This window comes from Vulpes vulpes, chromosome 10 (assembly GCF_048418805.1).
Source record: "Vulpes vulpes isolate BD-2025 chromosome 10, VulVul3, whole genome shotgun sequence".
Lineage (NCBI taxonomy): Eukaryota > Metazoa > Chordata > Mammalia > Carnivora > Canidae > Vulpes > Vulpes vulpes.
The window spans coordinates 82,273,638-82,289,232 of NC_132789.1; the positions used below are offsets into that span (position 1 = coordinate 82,273,638).

Here is a 15,595-nt window from a genome sequence, read left to right on the forward strand (position 1 = left end):
TTTCTGAAACATCTTTTTTTTTAATCAGAGAAGTATTACCATCTTCCATTCATCATAAATAATCCATTTTATTATGTCACCAATCCTTTTGTAAAAATTTGGTATTTAGCATAAACAAACACTGAACATTAGCCAGAGGTGTGTTAGTTTTAAACAGAATAGGGAAGAATTTTTGAAAAATACAAAATTTAAAACTTAGAAAAGAACACATGGAAAGATTAACATTATCATCCATTAAAAAAATCAAATTTCATAACAACCATGTAAAAATAATCCTGGTGGAAAAATGAGTAAACATAAATATCACCACTCTAATGTATTTCCTTCATAAATACATTTAGACAAAAAAATGCATACATGGATAGCCTGACAGTGCATAACACATAATAAAATATTTTGAGGTGAAAAATTAGATCCCAATAAGCTGAATTACAAATAAATTTTGATTTTATTTTTTATTCTTTATGGAAAAATATGCCATAGTATTTGTGTAAAAAAAGAAATAGGCATAAGCGTATCACTAAAGCCACCAAAATGCACTATGTAGAGATATTTGAAACAAAACACATCATTTAAAGCAAAAAATAAAATGTTATAGCATTTTCAGTTGAACCTTATCCCATAATCACACCTATTGTAGGTGTTAGACAATAGAGGTAGATAAGTTGGGGAGAAAAAAAATCAGTATTCTAATGCTAGGGAGAAAGATTTTTATAGCTCAGACAGATGGACAAATAATCCCATTTCCTCTGAAATTCAAAGAAGCTTGTAGGAACAAAATGTGAAAAAAACCTTTCTGTGCTCCATTTGTGAGCATCAAAAGTACCAAGCAAAATTACTGGAATTTCAAACATAGGTGAAATTCTTGACAAACTGCCTGTTCATCACAGATTTTTGCAGAGTCTGGCGCTAGCCTTAAAATTTACACTGAGAATAACTCTTGTGAAATTTATGAGGTTCAGTAATATTGAAATGGTCAGAAGTAACACGACATGAGACCTGGTAGTGACAATAATATAAATTCACATTACTGATAGCCCTCAGTCAGTATTATTTGTAATTCCTAAGGAATGATTTTTTTTGTCGCTGACCAAATAACAACAGAGCTGCTGAGGACAGAGTCAGCCTCAGTGTGACCCAGGATTCCAATACCGTCTGTCAAATCAAGAAAGGCCGTGCGGAATGCTGTGCAGGAAACGGGAAAAGTGTCCTCTAATTCTACATATCGCTTTATTCTCTCTTTGGGTCCAGTGCAAGGTTGTCCAGCCACAGTAGAAGCACACGTTGAATATTCCTTTGAAAGCTGGTGCCCAACTGGGGACTCATTTTATTTGATATTTTGGTGAATGGATGGTTTTGCATTTTCTGTGCCCATTTTTCTTTCCATCTGGTTAGACAGAATGTGTATATGTAACATTTGTTTGTGTCCATGACCTTTATATTTTTATTTATTCATAAGAACAATATGATTTAATTTTGAAAAATTGCTGCAAACATTTGTCAAATCTGCCAAGGAAATTTTCATTAATAACTTGTCTCAAGTGCCTTAAGTGTGTTTAATTCAAGGATGAAACAGGCTGCTTCTGGCTAAAAGGGGCAATTTGTGCTCAGACATCTGTGCAACAAGAAAAAATTTTGGTCTCCGTTGTGGAATGTGAATATAATCCATCATTAATTGTTGCTGTTCTCAAACGAACTGTAATGTTTTTATGTCTCACATTTGGTGCTTACGAGTTTGCAAGTATGCTGGAAAACAGGTAAGAAAGAAATCATGGCAGAAAAAGGGAAAATACATGAACTATAATTTTAAAAATCCTGAATACCAAGTCCTGTAGTTTACCTCAAAACTTCACTTCCTTATAACTCAAACATCAGGCTCTTTCTTTGAAGCAGCTTATAATAAATTTAAGACATATAACACCACAATCTCTTATAATGGGACTGAGGAATTTCTGTGTGGAAACTATTTGAAGGAATGTCTAAAAAAAACGATGTCAAGAAATGCAGATAACTTATGCCTTTCAGCATCTATTCAATCTATGACCCCTGCTGAGTTGATAAGGAAGAGGCATGTCACAGATGTAGAAACAAAGAATCACACAGTAAATCAAAGTATTCATGAATAAGACTTTGGAAGTTTTCACTGTCATCAGAAGGGCATTTTTCCTGATGGTGTGACCTCATTTCAAACAGCACAGTAACTAGTATAGAGTTGTACTGCACCAAAGGTGGTACGAGGAAAGCATGTCTGCTTTTTGTCACGATCACGGTTTCCTGTGTCGGTTAAAAAAAAAAAAAAATTCAAACCACTCCAAAATACAGTACCACCCCTGGCAGTAACCCAACAAAGTAGGTTTTGGAAATAACGCTCCTGTCAAATACATTTTAAGGCACTTAAACTGTTATATCATATTTTTGTGTAAAAAAATAAAATATGCATCGAAGCAACATTCACAAGTACAAGTCTTCAGAACTGTTGGTATGTACAATCCTGTACATATATACATTGCTGCATAAAGGGTGCCTCCTTTGTTATACTGTTGGCCTCGTCAACTTTACTCCCTACAAGAAAGGACAACATGACGTTCAGAGTTGGACAGTATGAACAAAATGAAAGCATCAATTAACACCAGATAATTTATGCTATTAGAAGGAAGACGAAGCTCACCTGATAGCATTACATAACCAATGATCCAAACTCTGGATCCACACACAGATTCACCTGCTGGCAGATCTTCACTGGCTGGCGGACTTCCTCCAGCCTGACCTGGCTATTCATATCATCTCACTGTATACTGGATGGTGGCCATGAGTCTCAGTCAGTATTATTTGTAAAGCAGAAGAGATATTCATGGATACCCTCATGATTGACAGTTTGTATTTATTTTGTGGTCAAATGAGATGGGCAAACATTCTACGTCTGGATTATTTTCAGGTAGCCAACACCTCTCTGGTTTGGAGTGGTTTCTGTGTGAAAGGATAATAATGAACAGCATTGTCCAATTTAGCCTCCCTTTGGAAATGCTTCTGTTACTCTGTAGGATAAATCCCAGAGCACCGAAACATTTAGAGGAAAATTTCATCTGTTTAATTTGTTGTTCACTAAGACTGTGTATTTTTGACAGAATATTAGGATTTTCAGATAATTTTCTTCATTCTTTGTCACAATTTATGTGTATAAAATCTGACCAGCAGTGCACATATATACTGAGAAATATAAATGGAACTTTTCAAAAGGGATAAATAGTAATAGAAATAAAAAGGCACTAAATGGCTCCTCTACCAACTCTTGAGTGGGTGGGCTGGAGCCCAGAGCCGTACCTGGTAAGGAATGGTGGTAACTGCCAGCATTCTGGTAAGTGACAAAATAAATGAAGGTGCTGGGTAAGGTAACTTTTTCAGGTAGGATACTGGGGACCGACCTAGGGTACTCCTTTTCATTGTTTTAAAACAATGCTGTATTTCTGTCTAGAATGTCCATGTGGTATCAGGGAAGGATTCTGGGGGTCAAATAGACCAGGGTTCTAGTCCTCACTCTAGAACTGACTAACCCACCGATATAACCTTGGCCAAGTTGCTTGACTCCCTGAGCCTCCTTCTTAAGCTGCACAATGGCAACAGCAGAGCTTGCTAGAAGCAGTGTTGTAGATAGTAATGAACAGCAATGACAATAATAATTATAGGAGCTAGCTTTTATCAAATACCTGCCATAGAATCCTCTGGAACTCTAAAGAGCAGATATTATCATTAGTCTCAGAGTGGCAGAAGCTGAGGTACCTAGAAATGAAACAATGTGGACAAGGTCATCCAGAGAGGAGGTGGCCCAAGGTCACCTTGAGCCACAGGCTGGCTCAAGGTCCACACTCTGAACCAAGTAACAACTGGGATGTGCTTGGCACACACAGAGCTCAATAGGGGTAGTGTATCTATTCCATTTTTGGGAACCTAGGGCACTCCCCTGCCATTGGCTGTCTCTTTTTCCTACATAACAGCTGCCACCTTGTGTATAGGCTCCGAGAAGTCTTAGAAGGTCTGAGCTGCTGGGAAGGAGCCAGCCCTACGGGTACCTAGATGGTATACGCAGCATCTAAGCTTTGTATGAATCATCCTAATTTTGTTTTGGCTGATAGTTTAGGAAGTCAAATCTATAGATATCAAATAAGTTACAAGACTCCAAGCTAAGTGTGGTGAAACTGACATCGTGTGGGCTCCTTTGCTAATTAATTTTTTTAAATGTTCAAATACATAGTTTTGCTGTGGAAAGAAGTTATTAGGTGTCTGGGAAGTTAAAAATAAACTCGACATTTTAGATAAAGCCAGGTGCTATCATATTTACAGAGGCATGTGAAGTCAGGACACATGAAAGATGGGGTGGGGGAAAGAAAGTGTACATCTGAGAGGAGGGATACAGATATTTTAAGCATATTCACCCCTACCCCATTGCAATATGCCCTGCAATACAAGCAGATTTTTTAAAAAAAGCTTTTTAAAACTGCATTTTGAGTATAGTTGTACTTTTACAACAATACAAAACATGTAACCCTCCCTCAGTCCTCCTTCTCAAGAAATGGATCTATGCATCATTATTATTGTGATTAGTTAAGAACATCAGAATATGCTAGCAAAAGTTAAAGTATATGAACAGCTAAGATGCAGAAATAGTATTTCAATTTGATTTGCATTCAACTGGGATCTTTCCAGAGTCTCACCTTTTGCCTCGACACCATCCAAGACTTTATCGTTGGCACCAACACACTTCCCAGAAGGATCTGGACTGGGTGGTATATGAGCAAGGGCACGGATATCAGGGAGAGGTGCTCATGGCCTGCAAACACAATCTTCAGCATTGGAATCCCTGATGAACAAAGAAGACAGAAAACCTGGAGGCAAATTCCGTTTGTCATCAAACTACAGACACTCTCCATTAAAACTGGAACTCTGCACTATCTTTCCTTCTGAATGTATTCACAGGGAACGTCTCAACAGAGTCATCACATCTTCGCATCTTCCTTTCACTACATAAAACTCTAAGTTCTACCTAGAACCAGTTAAAGCTGAAAAGGTGGTCAGTGTTGAAAGGCACCAATAATTCTCCCTGAAAATTAGCAGCCTGTCTACCAAGGAGGAGAGAGAAGAGCTGCTTCTCAGAAAGATGAAAAATAGGAGAAACGAGGAGATTCAAAATGGATCTTTTCTTGCTTAGCAGGGAAACAGTCTGCTCGTCTTTAGGGAGGCCTGCCTGGCACCACTTCAAAGTCCCAAAGTTCACTTTTGACAGTCAAAAGGACACGGTAAGATAATATATGATATGCACCATTATAAGTGGGAGGGCACTTTCACTAAATGAACATTAATAAAGGCTTCGTACCTTCTCTTTCGGCCAACGATCTCAAAGCGGTATACTGTATACGGCAGGTGAATTCTAAGATTGGTGCTGAATGTTTAAACCCTCCAGGGAGGGTCTTAGTGGAACTCAGGTAAATGAATACTACTTCCTGAGTCTATTATACCAAGGGCAAGGTCTGCAGATTTTATAAACAGCTGCCTATAGTGTATACCTATTAAGCTTTTATTTATTTTTTTATTTTTATTTTTTTTCCTATTAAGCTTTTATAACAGAAATCAGACACTGGCAATTTGACTCTTATTACCAATTGTTTTAATACGGCCCAGTTGTCAGAATTACTGTGTCTGTTTGTCAGCTTTTCCAGTGGATAAGCTTTGATAGCTTAGCTCCCTTCCTGTTTCTTTGAGAACAGCCTCTGAAAAGGACCCAAGCTCCTAAACATGCACCATGATGGCACATAAATAACTTTTTATTATAACCCACTGAGGAAAGCTCTGCTTTTTCAATTATTTTTACCTTCTAATAAATTTCAAACCTTTATGCAAAAATGTATTTCATAGCCGCTTTCTTTTTCATAGCCTCACAAATCACTGCCGTAAACTGAAAACACTTAACTCGTCCCCAATCTCCCTCTCAAAGCTTCGAAAGTACGCGTTTAGATTTTTGCACTTTCTGTCTTCTAATATAACAAACAAAAGAGCTTTTTTAAAAAAAGTAATATACTTAATCAGTTGACAGGCGAAAAGCAGCATCTGGTACTATGATCCAGGGAAGTTATTGTGATGAGAAAAGAAGACCTGATCGTTCTCCTCCTGTTTGCAGGAAAGGCGATTTGGCCCAAAGGGATGATGCTCAGGAGTGGGAGGATGAGGGCAGATTCAAAGTGGGGCTGGAGGGAACAAATGATGGAAATACAGAGGTATCTGTCCCTGTAAATGACGAGAACGAGAGTTTCCGACGCAAAGTTTGGGGACCATGGCTGCTGGGCTGCATCACTCGAGCCTTTCCTGGCAAAACCTTGGGCTCTGCGTCATTCTTCAGCGAGCTGACCCAGCCCTGAAGTTTTTTTGAGCAAAAAACTGGCTGCAAGACAGTGAATCTGGCAAAATGTGATCTTCAAGTCCAGTCAGAAAACCAGCGGTAGCTCTTATTCCAGAAGCTTATGTCATGCGCCACTTCTCATTCCCCTCACTCACTTGATCAACAGCTGGATTATTCATTCCTTCAGTCGGCACTCCCGGACCTGATGAACTGCTCTGTAAAAGGCGAGGCGTGCCAGGAGCAGAATGTGACCTGACCCTGCATGAAGTGGCTTCTTGGGCACCCCTGTGACCCTCATACCTCCCCCCCATAAGCTTCCTTCAGGGCGGTCGGCTCTCACCTGCTTTCCCACACAGTCTCCACACCAGTCTCTCTGACTTTGGGTTGGTCCTGTCGCAGCTATGTACCGCTCTGTGGCCAGAGTGAGCACAAAATCGGATTATGTCAAACCCTCAGGAGCCTATGGCCCAGGGGTGACTTCTAAGTGTGGTGCATGAGGACCCTCCTGTCTGGCCTCCCTCCCCCATGTCTCCTGCTTCTTCCTTCTCCTCCCGCAGTGCTTCCTCCCCAACCCTCCCTCTGTAGTGCTGTGTGGCTACTAGGCCTTTGCACACGAGCTCCTCTGGCCTAGAAGGCCTACCACCTGCGTCTTGCTTCACCCACTCCTCTGGCCCTCAGCTCTTAGGTCGCCTCCTCTGGGATGCCATCCTCAAGGTCCCATGCTGGCCATCAGGCCCTTTCTATTCTATGCTTCCCAACCTGTGACACGTTCCAGCCCAGTGCTCACTGCACTTACTAACACCCGCTACTTCTTCTTCATCTTGAGCAGACAGTAGGTGCTCAAAAGGAGGGTGTCAAATGAAGGGATCTGTATTTTTCCAGATCCCGTCCTAAATTTACTGTGCAGACTATCACTCCGCTTTTACTACATTCTTTAAGTAGGAGAAAAAATGGCAATAATTTAAAAAAGCAAACAAACTTACTAGAAAGAGTTTTCTTTTTAAAGTAAAATTTAAATATAGGACTCTTTTCATCTTGCTATCACTGCAGTAATATAAATGAAGCAAATTAATTTTAATGCTCCCAGGTACTGATTCTGTGTCACCATGGTTGACAGGATCCAACTAGACTTTATGAGATGGCATTTGACTTTATGGAAGTGAACACTATGCACGCATTTACAATTTTACAGGGGCTTTAAGCTGTCATGCTGAAAAATGTTTATAAAACATTAATCAAAAAATGCCTCTTTAATACAATGCATTGTCTGAAAGATGTTAGAAGGCGCATATTGTAAATGGATTCTTTTTCTGACTAAAGTAATTTCCACCAAAAGCATTTCCCCATTGCTCCACAAGTACACTGTGTGGATAGATAAAGAGCACTTTCCCAGCACATTACTACCTGCTCCAAACACTTGGGAAATCAGTAATGTACAGCATGCCATATTTCCATGTCACACATGACACATTCGTCAAAAATTATCCAACAGAGTTTGACACTGCAGCATATTCCATAAGCAGAGCTTTCAACTGACATCTGCCAAGTAGGAACTTCAAGTGAGAGCTTTCTTCTTCTAACAAGCAAGTAAGGAGTTTCTTTTATCCTATACCCAGGACGGAAAGGATAAAACAATACGTACAAGAACAAGTTTTTTTTCTCTCCCTATTTTAAATATGTTTATTTTATGTTCTCTGAATTAGAAAATTCCCTTTGTATCAACGTTCAAGTTGTAAGAGTTTGTACTTTCTATTGGATGGACAGTTTTTGATTTTTCCTTGAGAAACATTTTTCTTACTAGATTAAATACGGACTTTTATTTATTTATTTATTTTTTATTTTTTAAAATATGGACTTTTATTTAACCCACACCAAAGGCTGAAGGCTGGTTTATTGTTTGTAATATAAAAACTATCTACTTCACATCACTGTTTAGTTCACTTGTGGGTACACCATGTTTTCACCATCCATCCATCCATCCATCCATCCATCCATCCATCCATCTGTTTTATTAAAAATCACCTTTTGAGGGATGCCTGAGTGGCTCAGCAGTTGAACCCCTGCCTTTGGCTCAGGGTGTGATCCCGGATTCCCGGGTTCGAGTCCCACATCGGGCTCCTTGCATGAAGCCTGCTTCTCCCTCTGCTTGTGTCCCTGCCTTTCTCTGTGTTTCTCATGAATAAATAAATAAAAATAAATAAAAAATCACCTTTTGGGCCTCTGCCGTAGGGGAGGCACTGTTCTCTTTGCTAGGAATATAAGGTCAGTAGCATTGCCAAGGTCCCTGCCCTCCTGCTGCTCACCTGCTCGTAGCTCTTGCCCTGATACTTCAGCTTTCTGCCATCAGAGGGATGAGTGATAACATAGCGGGTGTAACCCCTTCTGTCACTGGCTCACCCAGTTTCTAGGACTCAGAGTTTGGGGATTATCTTTGATGAATTCCATTTGTCCCCTTACCCCTTGATCAAGTCACTGAGTTCTGTAGGTTCTTTCCTCCATCTGCCACTTCCTGTCCCCCTTAGCTTTCACTTCCACCTGCCTAATTCAGTGCCTCATAAAATTGAGCCAAGATGACTCTTACGGCCTCCTGACACAACCCCGTTTTCGGACTCTTCCTTCATCAATCCTCCAAACCACGGGCAGATTAATCTTCCCCAAACCCACATTAATTAAAGCCACTACCCTGCTCAAGAATTACAATGACTTTCCAGTGCCCATTCATCACATTCTCTATCTATTCGACTTCAGTAAAGAACAGTGCCTACTGCCACCATTTTGTAAGTGCTTACTGCATGCTAAGTGCTTTGCCTGCATTATCTCATTTAATCCTCACAACAGCCCTGTGAAGTAGGGGCGATTTTCCCATTGAAGCCCAAGGAGACCGGGGTTTAGGGCAGTGAAGTGACTGCCTGACACCATGCATCATGCGTTTCAGTAGAGGCGGAATTGGATCTCAGCGTATTTACTTTTAATCATTGAGCTGTGCCAACTCCATTAAACCAAACTTTCCATTGCCAACTGCTGTCACTGGCTCAGGTCTAGCACTTCCCTGTCTTTGTAAAAGCTGAGCCTGATTTTGCCCTTTCTCCCTATGTGCCTAAATCCTGTGGGTTCATTCAGGCTCAGCTTTCTATCTCTACCCTGAAGGTGGCCTCTCTACTGATTTCCTCCTCTTTTGAGGAAAGAAGTTGCTCTTCCTCCTGGCATCAGGTACTGTAGCATTTGCTCATGCTGCCATTATTTTCTTTGGGGTAGGTTTTCTTTTCCCCTGAACATAGGAAAAATTATTACATTTTTCTTTAATCTCCTGCAGTATTTAAGCACAGGACTGCTACCTAAGAAATGACTGATTATTTAAGAATCAGTACTAATGTAATGTTTCCTATTTAAAAAGCCCAGGATTCAGAACAAACACTAGTTGCTCTGCTAGATTGCAGAGAGAAAGCCTCCACACACCTCTTGGGGAGAGGACCGTATTTCCTGAGATAAAATATATTTGCTGTGGCAGGAAGGAAAGAAACTGGACTGACCGAGGAACAGAATTTGAAAGGAGTACTGAAGTGTGGAAAAGGAGAGGAAATATACTGAAAAACACTGAGTCCTTTGAAGTCTGATACTATACTCACACGCCCACATAGCTAAGATCACGTCTATTCCAATCACCTGGATCATTTCCTGTCTTTCAGGGGTTCATTCGCCTGAATTCACAGGACTTCTTTTCCATTTAAAGGCTTTCTCAGACTTCTCATTGAGTTTTGGAGAGAGCTGCTGGCAAATCTGGAATCCAGTTGCTCCTCTCCTCAGTTGTCATGGTGATCTCTCGCTTTTGTTTAGTCTGTTCTTAGTTAGAAACATCCATAAGTTTACTATCTAAATGTCCCACACATTGTTATTTGGATTTTAGCTCTTCCTCAGTGACTCTCCCAGAAAAGACCATGTTTGCCTTTAAAAGTCATTGGGATAGATGGTCTCCCCAATCATAACATAATCCAGGAAGGCAGTCGCTGTTTGAGGAACAGAGACACTCTTCTCCAGCATCATTAAGTGCCAGTCTCAGTCTGCTTCACACACACACACACACACACACACACACACACACACACACACACAGTCTTTCTCTTTTGAAACAAATAGTCACAGAAAGTCAAACTCACTGCCACTAATTTATCTCAATTACCAAACAAAGGAGCGATTACATGCCATTTCTAGAGCACAACATGATGCCAGGATAAAGTATAACAACGGTTTTAGAATTTGGTTAGAAAAGGCTTTCACTTAGGATAACCTAAAGCATGCTAATTTTTAGTAATATAGCTGTCATTTTCATGCAGGAATTCATAATCTATTATATCCAGTCGCCTACAAGAGGCAGGTCAGTGTAGCAGTCAAGAAGCCTGACATAGGGAAAAAAAAAAAAAAAGAAAAAGAAACCTGACACAGACACAGGAGTCAAAAGAGCCCAGGGTTAGGCCCAGGTCTACCAATTACCACCTGTGTGACCTTGGTTGGGCAAATTATTAAACCTCAGTTTTCACATCTATAAAGTGTACTTACTTTGTAGGATTTTTTTTTTAAACATAAGCACTAAGTGAAATAATACACAGAGTCTTGTAAGTAGTAAGTTCATCCATTATGCATTAGACACTCTTCTAGGAACAGTGTATTCATGGGTAACCGTCCCCTGCCCAAGGCCTTCAATGAGTGTATGCTCTTGCTCACTTAACAGAGAGAGAAGATAGAGAATTCCATGCCAAATCTAGGTAAAGAGTGAAGTCCACCCAATAACAACATCACGGCACGTGGCAGTGAGAGGATGCAGTATGGCTGTCTAGGAACACAGTGGTTAGGCAAATGGGTTCAGTGAACACCTGGGTTATTCTGATTTTTGTTTGTCTTTTAGTGAGGGTAAAAAGAAAAGCCACCTACTTCTAGATGGATGGGTATGGCTTGGCTTGCTCTCATTCAGAGGTCTGTTGGATCAGTTAAGAGCTACCCCAAGGAATGGCCTTTTGGAGCAGGAGCTATTTAGTCTGCACAGCCCCCAGAATGACATTCTGCTTATAATCCTGGCTATTCTAGGACTCCTCCCAAACCCATTCTGGTATGTTCCAAAGGCTGGCAAGTCAACTTCCTGCAGATTCCCTCAGGAAGGGGGACAGGATGTCACAGATCCTGTGATCTGCTCTCATTCACTCCCATCTAAATAACTGGTCTTTTGCTCAAACTCTCCAAGGTATTTTAATATGCGGACTATGCTGCCTTACTCTTGCCAATGATTTACATTTTGCTCGCTTTCCTGTTCTTTTCGTGTCATTCCATTTTAACTGGAATCTCGTGCCATATTATCTTTGATATGGCTCAACCACAGCATCAGAAACTCTATTGCTGCTTTACAAGACACAGTAGAAAACATTTTTTGTCCTTTTTGTATAAAGAGTCATCCAAAATGAGGTACAATAGAATAATATGCGCAAATATGAGCTCTCTAGCAGTTTCCCCAGTGCCCAGTGTGGGGTTCATGGAACCTACAGAGATGTTGAGCATTTCCAAACTGCTGAATACAAAGGCAACAATGGCAGTTTCGGGATCTCTGACAAACCCCCTTGGCTAGACCTCTGGCAGAGAAACACGATAATCTTGCACCAATTTAACAGATACAAACGGAATTTTAATTTCTAACCTCAGAAGCCCGAAAACTGTCACACTGGTTATCTCCGGAGACAGCATGGGGACTTCAAGATCCACAGAGGAGATGTCAGCAAACATGCCTCACAAACTGGCCTCAACACCCCCTCTGCTCTCCTCTCAGGAGCTCATGCTGCTCTCTGACCGCTCGCCCCTCTACAGTCCAGCAGAAGGCCTTAAATATCAGATTTCTTTTCTAATGTAAAACTTTCTTGAGAGATTTATCTTTCAGCAGATCTCAAAAAAATATGTATTTTTTATCCAAAAGGGAGAATAAGACCCGGAAGAGCAGGCAGTGAACAAGTGTAAGGTGACAAACTACATGTCCAAGGCCATTATTAGGAGGAAGGGACCAAAAGCTTTAGGAAATGGAACTTCAGAAGCCACACATGACTTCATGGGTGTTTCTGCTCTTCATTTGAATGTTGGTGAGGGCAGAATGCAGATCGTGGAAGACAGTTACATGGGGCTTCCTGGGGGTCAGATCGTAGAGGATGATAGTTACATGGGGCTTCCTGGGGGTCAGATTGTGGAATATGATAGTTATACGGGGCTTCCATTTGGAGAGTGTGCAAAACATAAATTCATTCGCTCCTCAGGTCTACACTGTGAGTAAAGCGTCCATTCTTTTTTTTTTTTTTTTAAGATTTTATTTATTTATTTGAGAGTGTGAGACAGAGTTTGAGCAAGAGGGCACAAGCAGGGGTGAGGGGCAGAGGGACAGGGAGAAGCAGCCTTCCTGCTGAGCATGGAACCCAAGACTGGCGGGGGGGGGCTCAATCCCAGGACCCTGGGATCATGAAGGCCGACACTTCACCGACTGAGCCACCCAGGCATCCCTAAAGCTTCCATTCTTATCTCCACTTCTCAGATGAGAAACTTGAGGTAGCAGTAGGTACCAATTTCCCCAAGGCCAGGCACAGCTAGTGACCAGAGGAAGCTGGGATGTGCATACAGACTGGCTCCAGCATCTGTGGCCTTCAACCAGGGCTGTGTGCCTGCAATGCCTGAAATGCTAATTCGTCAGAGTGCTTAGGGACCCCAGACACAAGAGATGCTTGATAATAATGACACTGAAAACAGAGAGTGAAACCAAGAAAGATAATATTTACGCAAGAAAAAATCTGAAAGGAACAGAGAGGTTCTCCTTTCAACAAAGGTGCTTATGGGGTTGGCCTTTTACTAGCTTCAAATAAAACGTGGTTTATGACCATTTGTGGCCCATTAGGAAAATAAAAGATGGTGTTTTAGTCTTCAGTTACCTGGGCTGTAAGCCCATCACTTTGCTGAAAGTTTTATGTAAATAAAGATGCAAGAAAAGACCAAAATGAGCAGCTGGTGTTATTTCTGTTTTGAAACAGGTACGTTCTGATTGGAAAAGACGTTTAATGAATGGCCTGAGCTGGCTCACCAGATGCTGACAATGAAACATTTAACTCTACCAATTGAAGGTTTCTGCCTCAGAAGATTAGGTACACCTTCACCTGTCTGACAGCGTTGTAGGGGTAATTAGCAAGCAGGGAATTCAAGAATGAATTAAAGAACTGAGCCACAGAGCCTTCATTCAAATGCTAGCTGTGTCTTCCAGGAGGGGTCACTGGATTTATGGAGACAAGGTGGGCAGGAAGTACACTGAGATTACTTTTTTTCTTTTTCTAGGAAACATCAAAAATAGGTGGAGGCTTTCATAGGACAAAAATAACACAAGGTCATCAGAATATATTTAACACAATCATCAATACAGAACTGGCCCCTGGTTCAGAACAGAATTCACTGAACTCTGGCTCTGGAAAGCCTTGTTTAGTGTTATAGAAGTTTTTAAATGTGTTTGTACATAAATGAAGAAAAACACTCAAACCTTTTAAGTCCAAGGCAAAAAGAAGCTGATGGATGGGACATGTGCACCACTCCCACCCTCTAAACTTGGTGCTCCTCAAATTCTGCACTGATAATCCTCTTAATAGCAGATAGTGGCACTTCCAGAAGGCTTCCACGTCTTAATTAAGTGGTAAATGTGAGTAAGCTGTGACACAACTGTACAGTGTTTTTTTAATATACATTTTTGGTTTTGTCAACATGGCCATTAATCACCCTCTGGTGGTAATTTCTGTCTTGATGGTACCACGTTTATGATGTACATCAAACCTCAGAAGAGATGTCTCCTGACACAAAAGAATGAGGCAGTTTTGCTTTAGGAATTAGAAATCAGCACTATTTATCCTTAAATCCATCTGTTTTATTTTATTTTTTTAAAGATTTCTTTACTTGAGATAGAGCACGCAGAGGGGAAGAGCCGCAGGAGAGAGAGAGAGAGAGAGAGAATCTCAAGCCAACTCTCTGCTGAGTGTGGACCCCGATGCAGGGCTTGATCTCACGACCCATGAGATCATAATCTGAGCTGAAATCACAAGTTGGACACTCAACCAACTGAGCCTCCTAGACCCCCTAAATTCATGTTTTAAAAAGGTCAGCTCGGGTTTCTGTGGTTTAACTTGGCTAGGTGATGTCCTACCAGCCCCCTCCCGCCCTTTATTTATTCTGAATGATACAAAAATTGGGGAGTTACAGTCTCATTTAGAAGGTTTGTAGGCAGAGGAAGGAATTGAGAAAGCCCTGGGAGCCATTTCTGGACACAATGATGTTTTCCTAATCCCTTCAGTTTTTCTTAACCTCTGAGTACTTCACCTATTTAAGCGAACTGTGGATTTTCACAAGTCAGTACAAACAAGTGGCCACTTTCATCAACAAATGAGTAGATAGCATCCTGTGTTGCAGTCTTGCTGGAACACAGGAGGGCATAAACGTACACCAACACAGAAAGCAGGCTAATGTCTCAGACCCAGCTACACGTCAGAATCACCTGAGTGGCTTTTAGGATGTCTGATGCCTGGATCTATCCTGAGAGATTCCAACTTAATGGCAATGGGGAGGGGTCTGGGCATCATGGTTCTTGGATGGCTGGCTCTCAGGTGATTCTAATGTGAGCTGGGCTGAGAAGCCAGCTCTGGTAAGAAGGGGGAGCAAGAGGACTCTAGAAGATTCTGGAGGTAGACAGATGGTCTCCTGTGCTGTTTCTGCTGTTTACTCATAGTGTGAACTGGGGTGAGTTATCTGACCTCACGGAAGCAGAGTTTTCTACTTTGGATGTTGGGATTAATAACAGCAGGGCTGTCATGAAGCTTACCTGAGATAATAAGGCACGTATGTGCCTGACACAGTGCCTGGCACGGGGTAGGCACCGCATATACATGAGAGCCCGCTCCTTAGGGTTTCAAAGTGTCTTCACATTGACTTTTCTGATTCAGTGTTCACTTTAGCCTTGTGAGGCAGGAGAAGAATACAGGCCTGCAAGTTTGGATGTCAATATGTCTGGCTGATTTAGAATTTCATATCATTTTATTATCAAAATAACTTCACATCCTCTCTAACCTCTGACGTGCCTGAAGGCTCAGTCCTCAGAGTGCCTTTTTCCTCCATTTCCATCCTCCTTAGTGATCTCATCCTCAGTCCTCAGAGTGCCTT

At 41.2% G+C, this 15,595-nt stretch overlaps 1 protein-coding gene across 2 annotated transcripts in view; it reads right to left on the reverse strand.

Annotated features, from left to right (window-relative positions):
- SLC10A7 (solute carrier family 10 member 7) overlaps positions 1 to 15,595 on the reverse strand; it is a 241,172-nt gene continuing 225,577 nt past the window's right edge. Inside the window, exons 11-12 of one of the 2 annotated variants that reach the window (XR_011994971.1) lie at positions 2,669 to 4,855; positions 1 to 2,562 (exon numbers count right to left, since the gene is read on the reverse strand). Coding sequence is in view for 1 of the 2 variants with exons in the window: in XM_026018166.2 (XP_025873951.1) it covers positions 2,533 to 2,562; positions 4,710 to 4,855 (176 nt within the window). In the remaining variant the exon portion in view is untranslated. The remainder of the gene's footprint in view (positions 2,563 to 2,668; positions 4,856 to 15,595) is intronic. The other variant, XM_026018166.2, reaches the window with a different exon arrangement.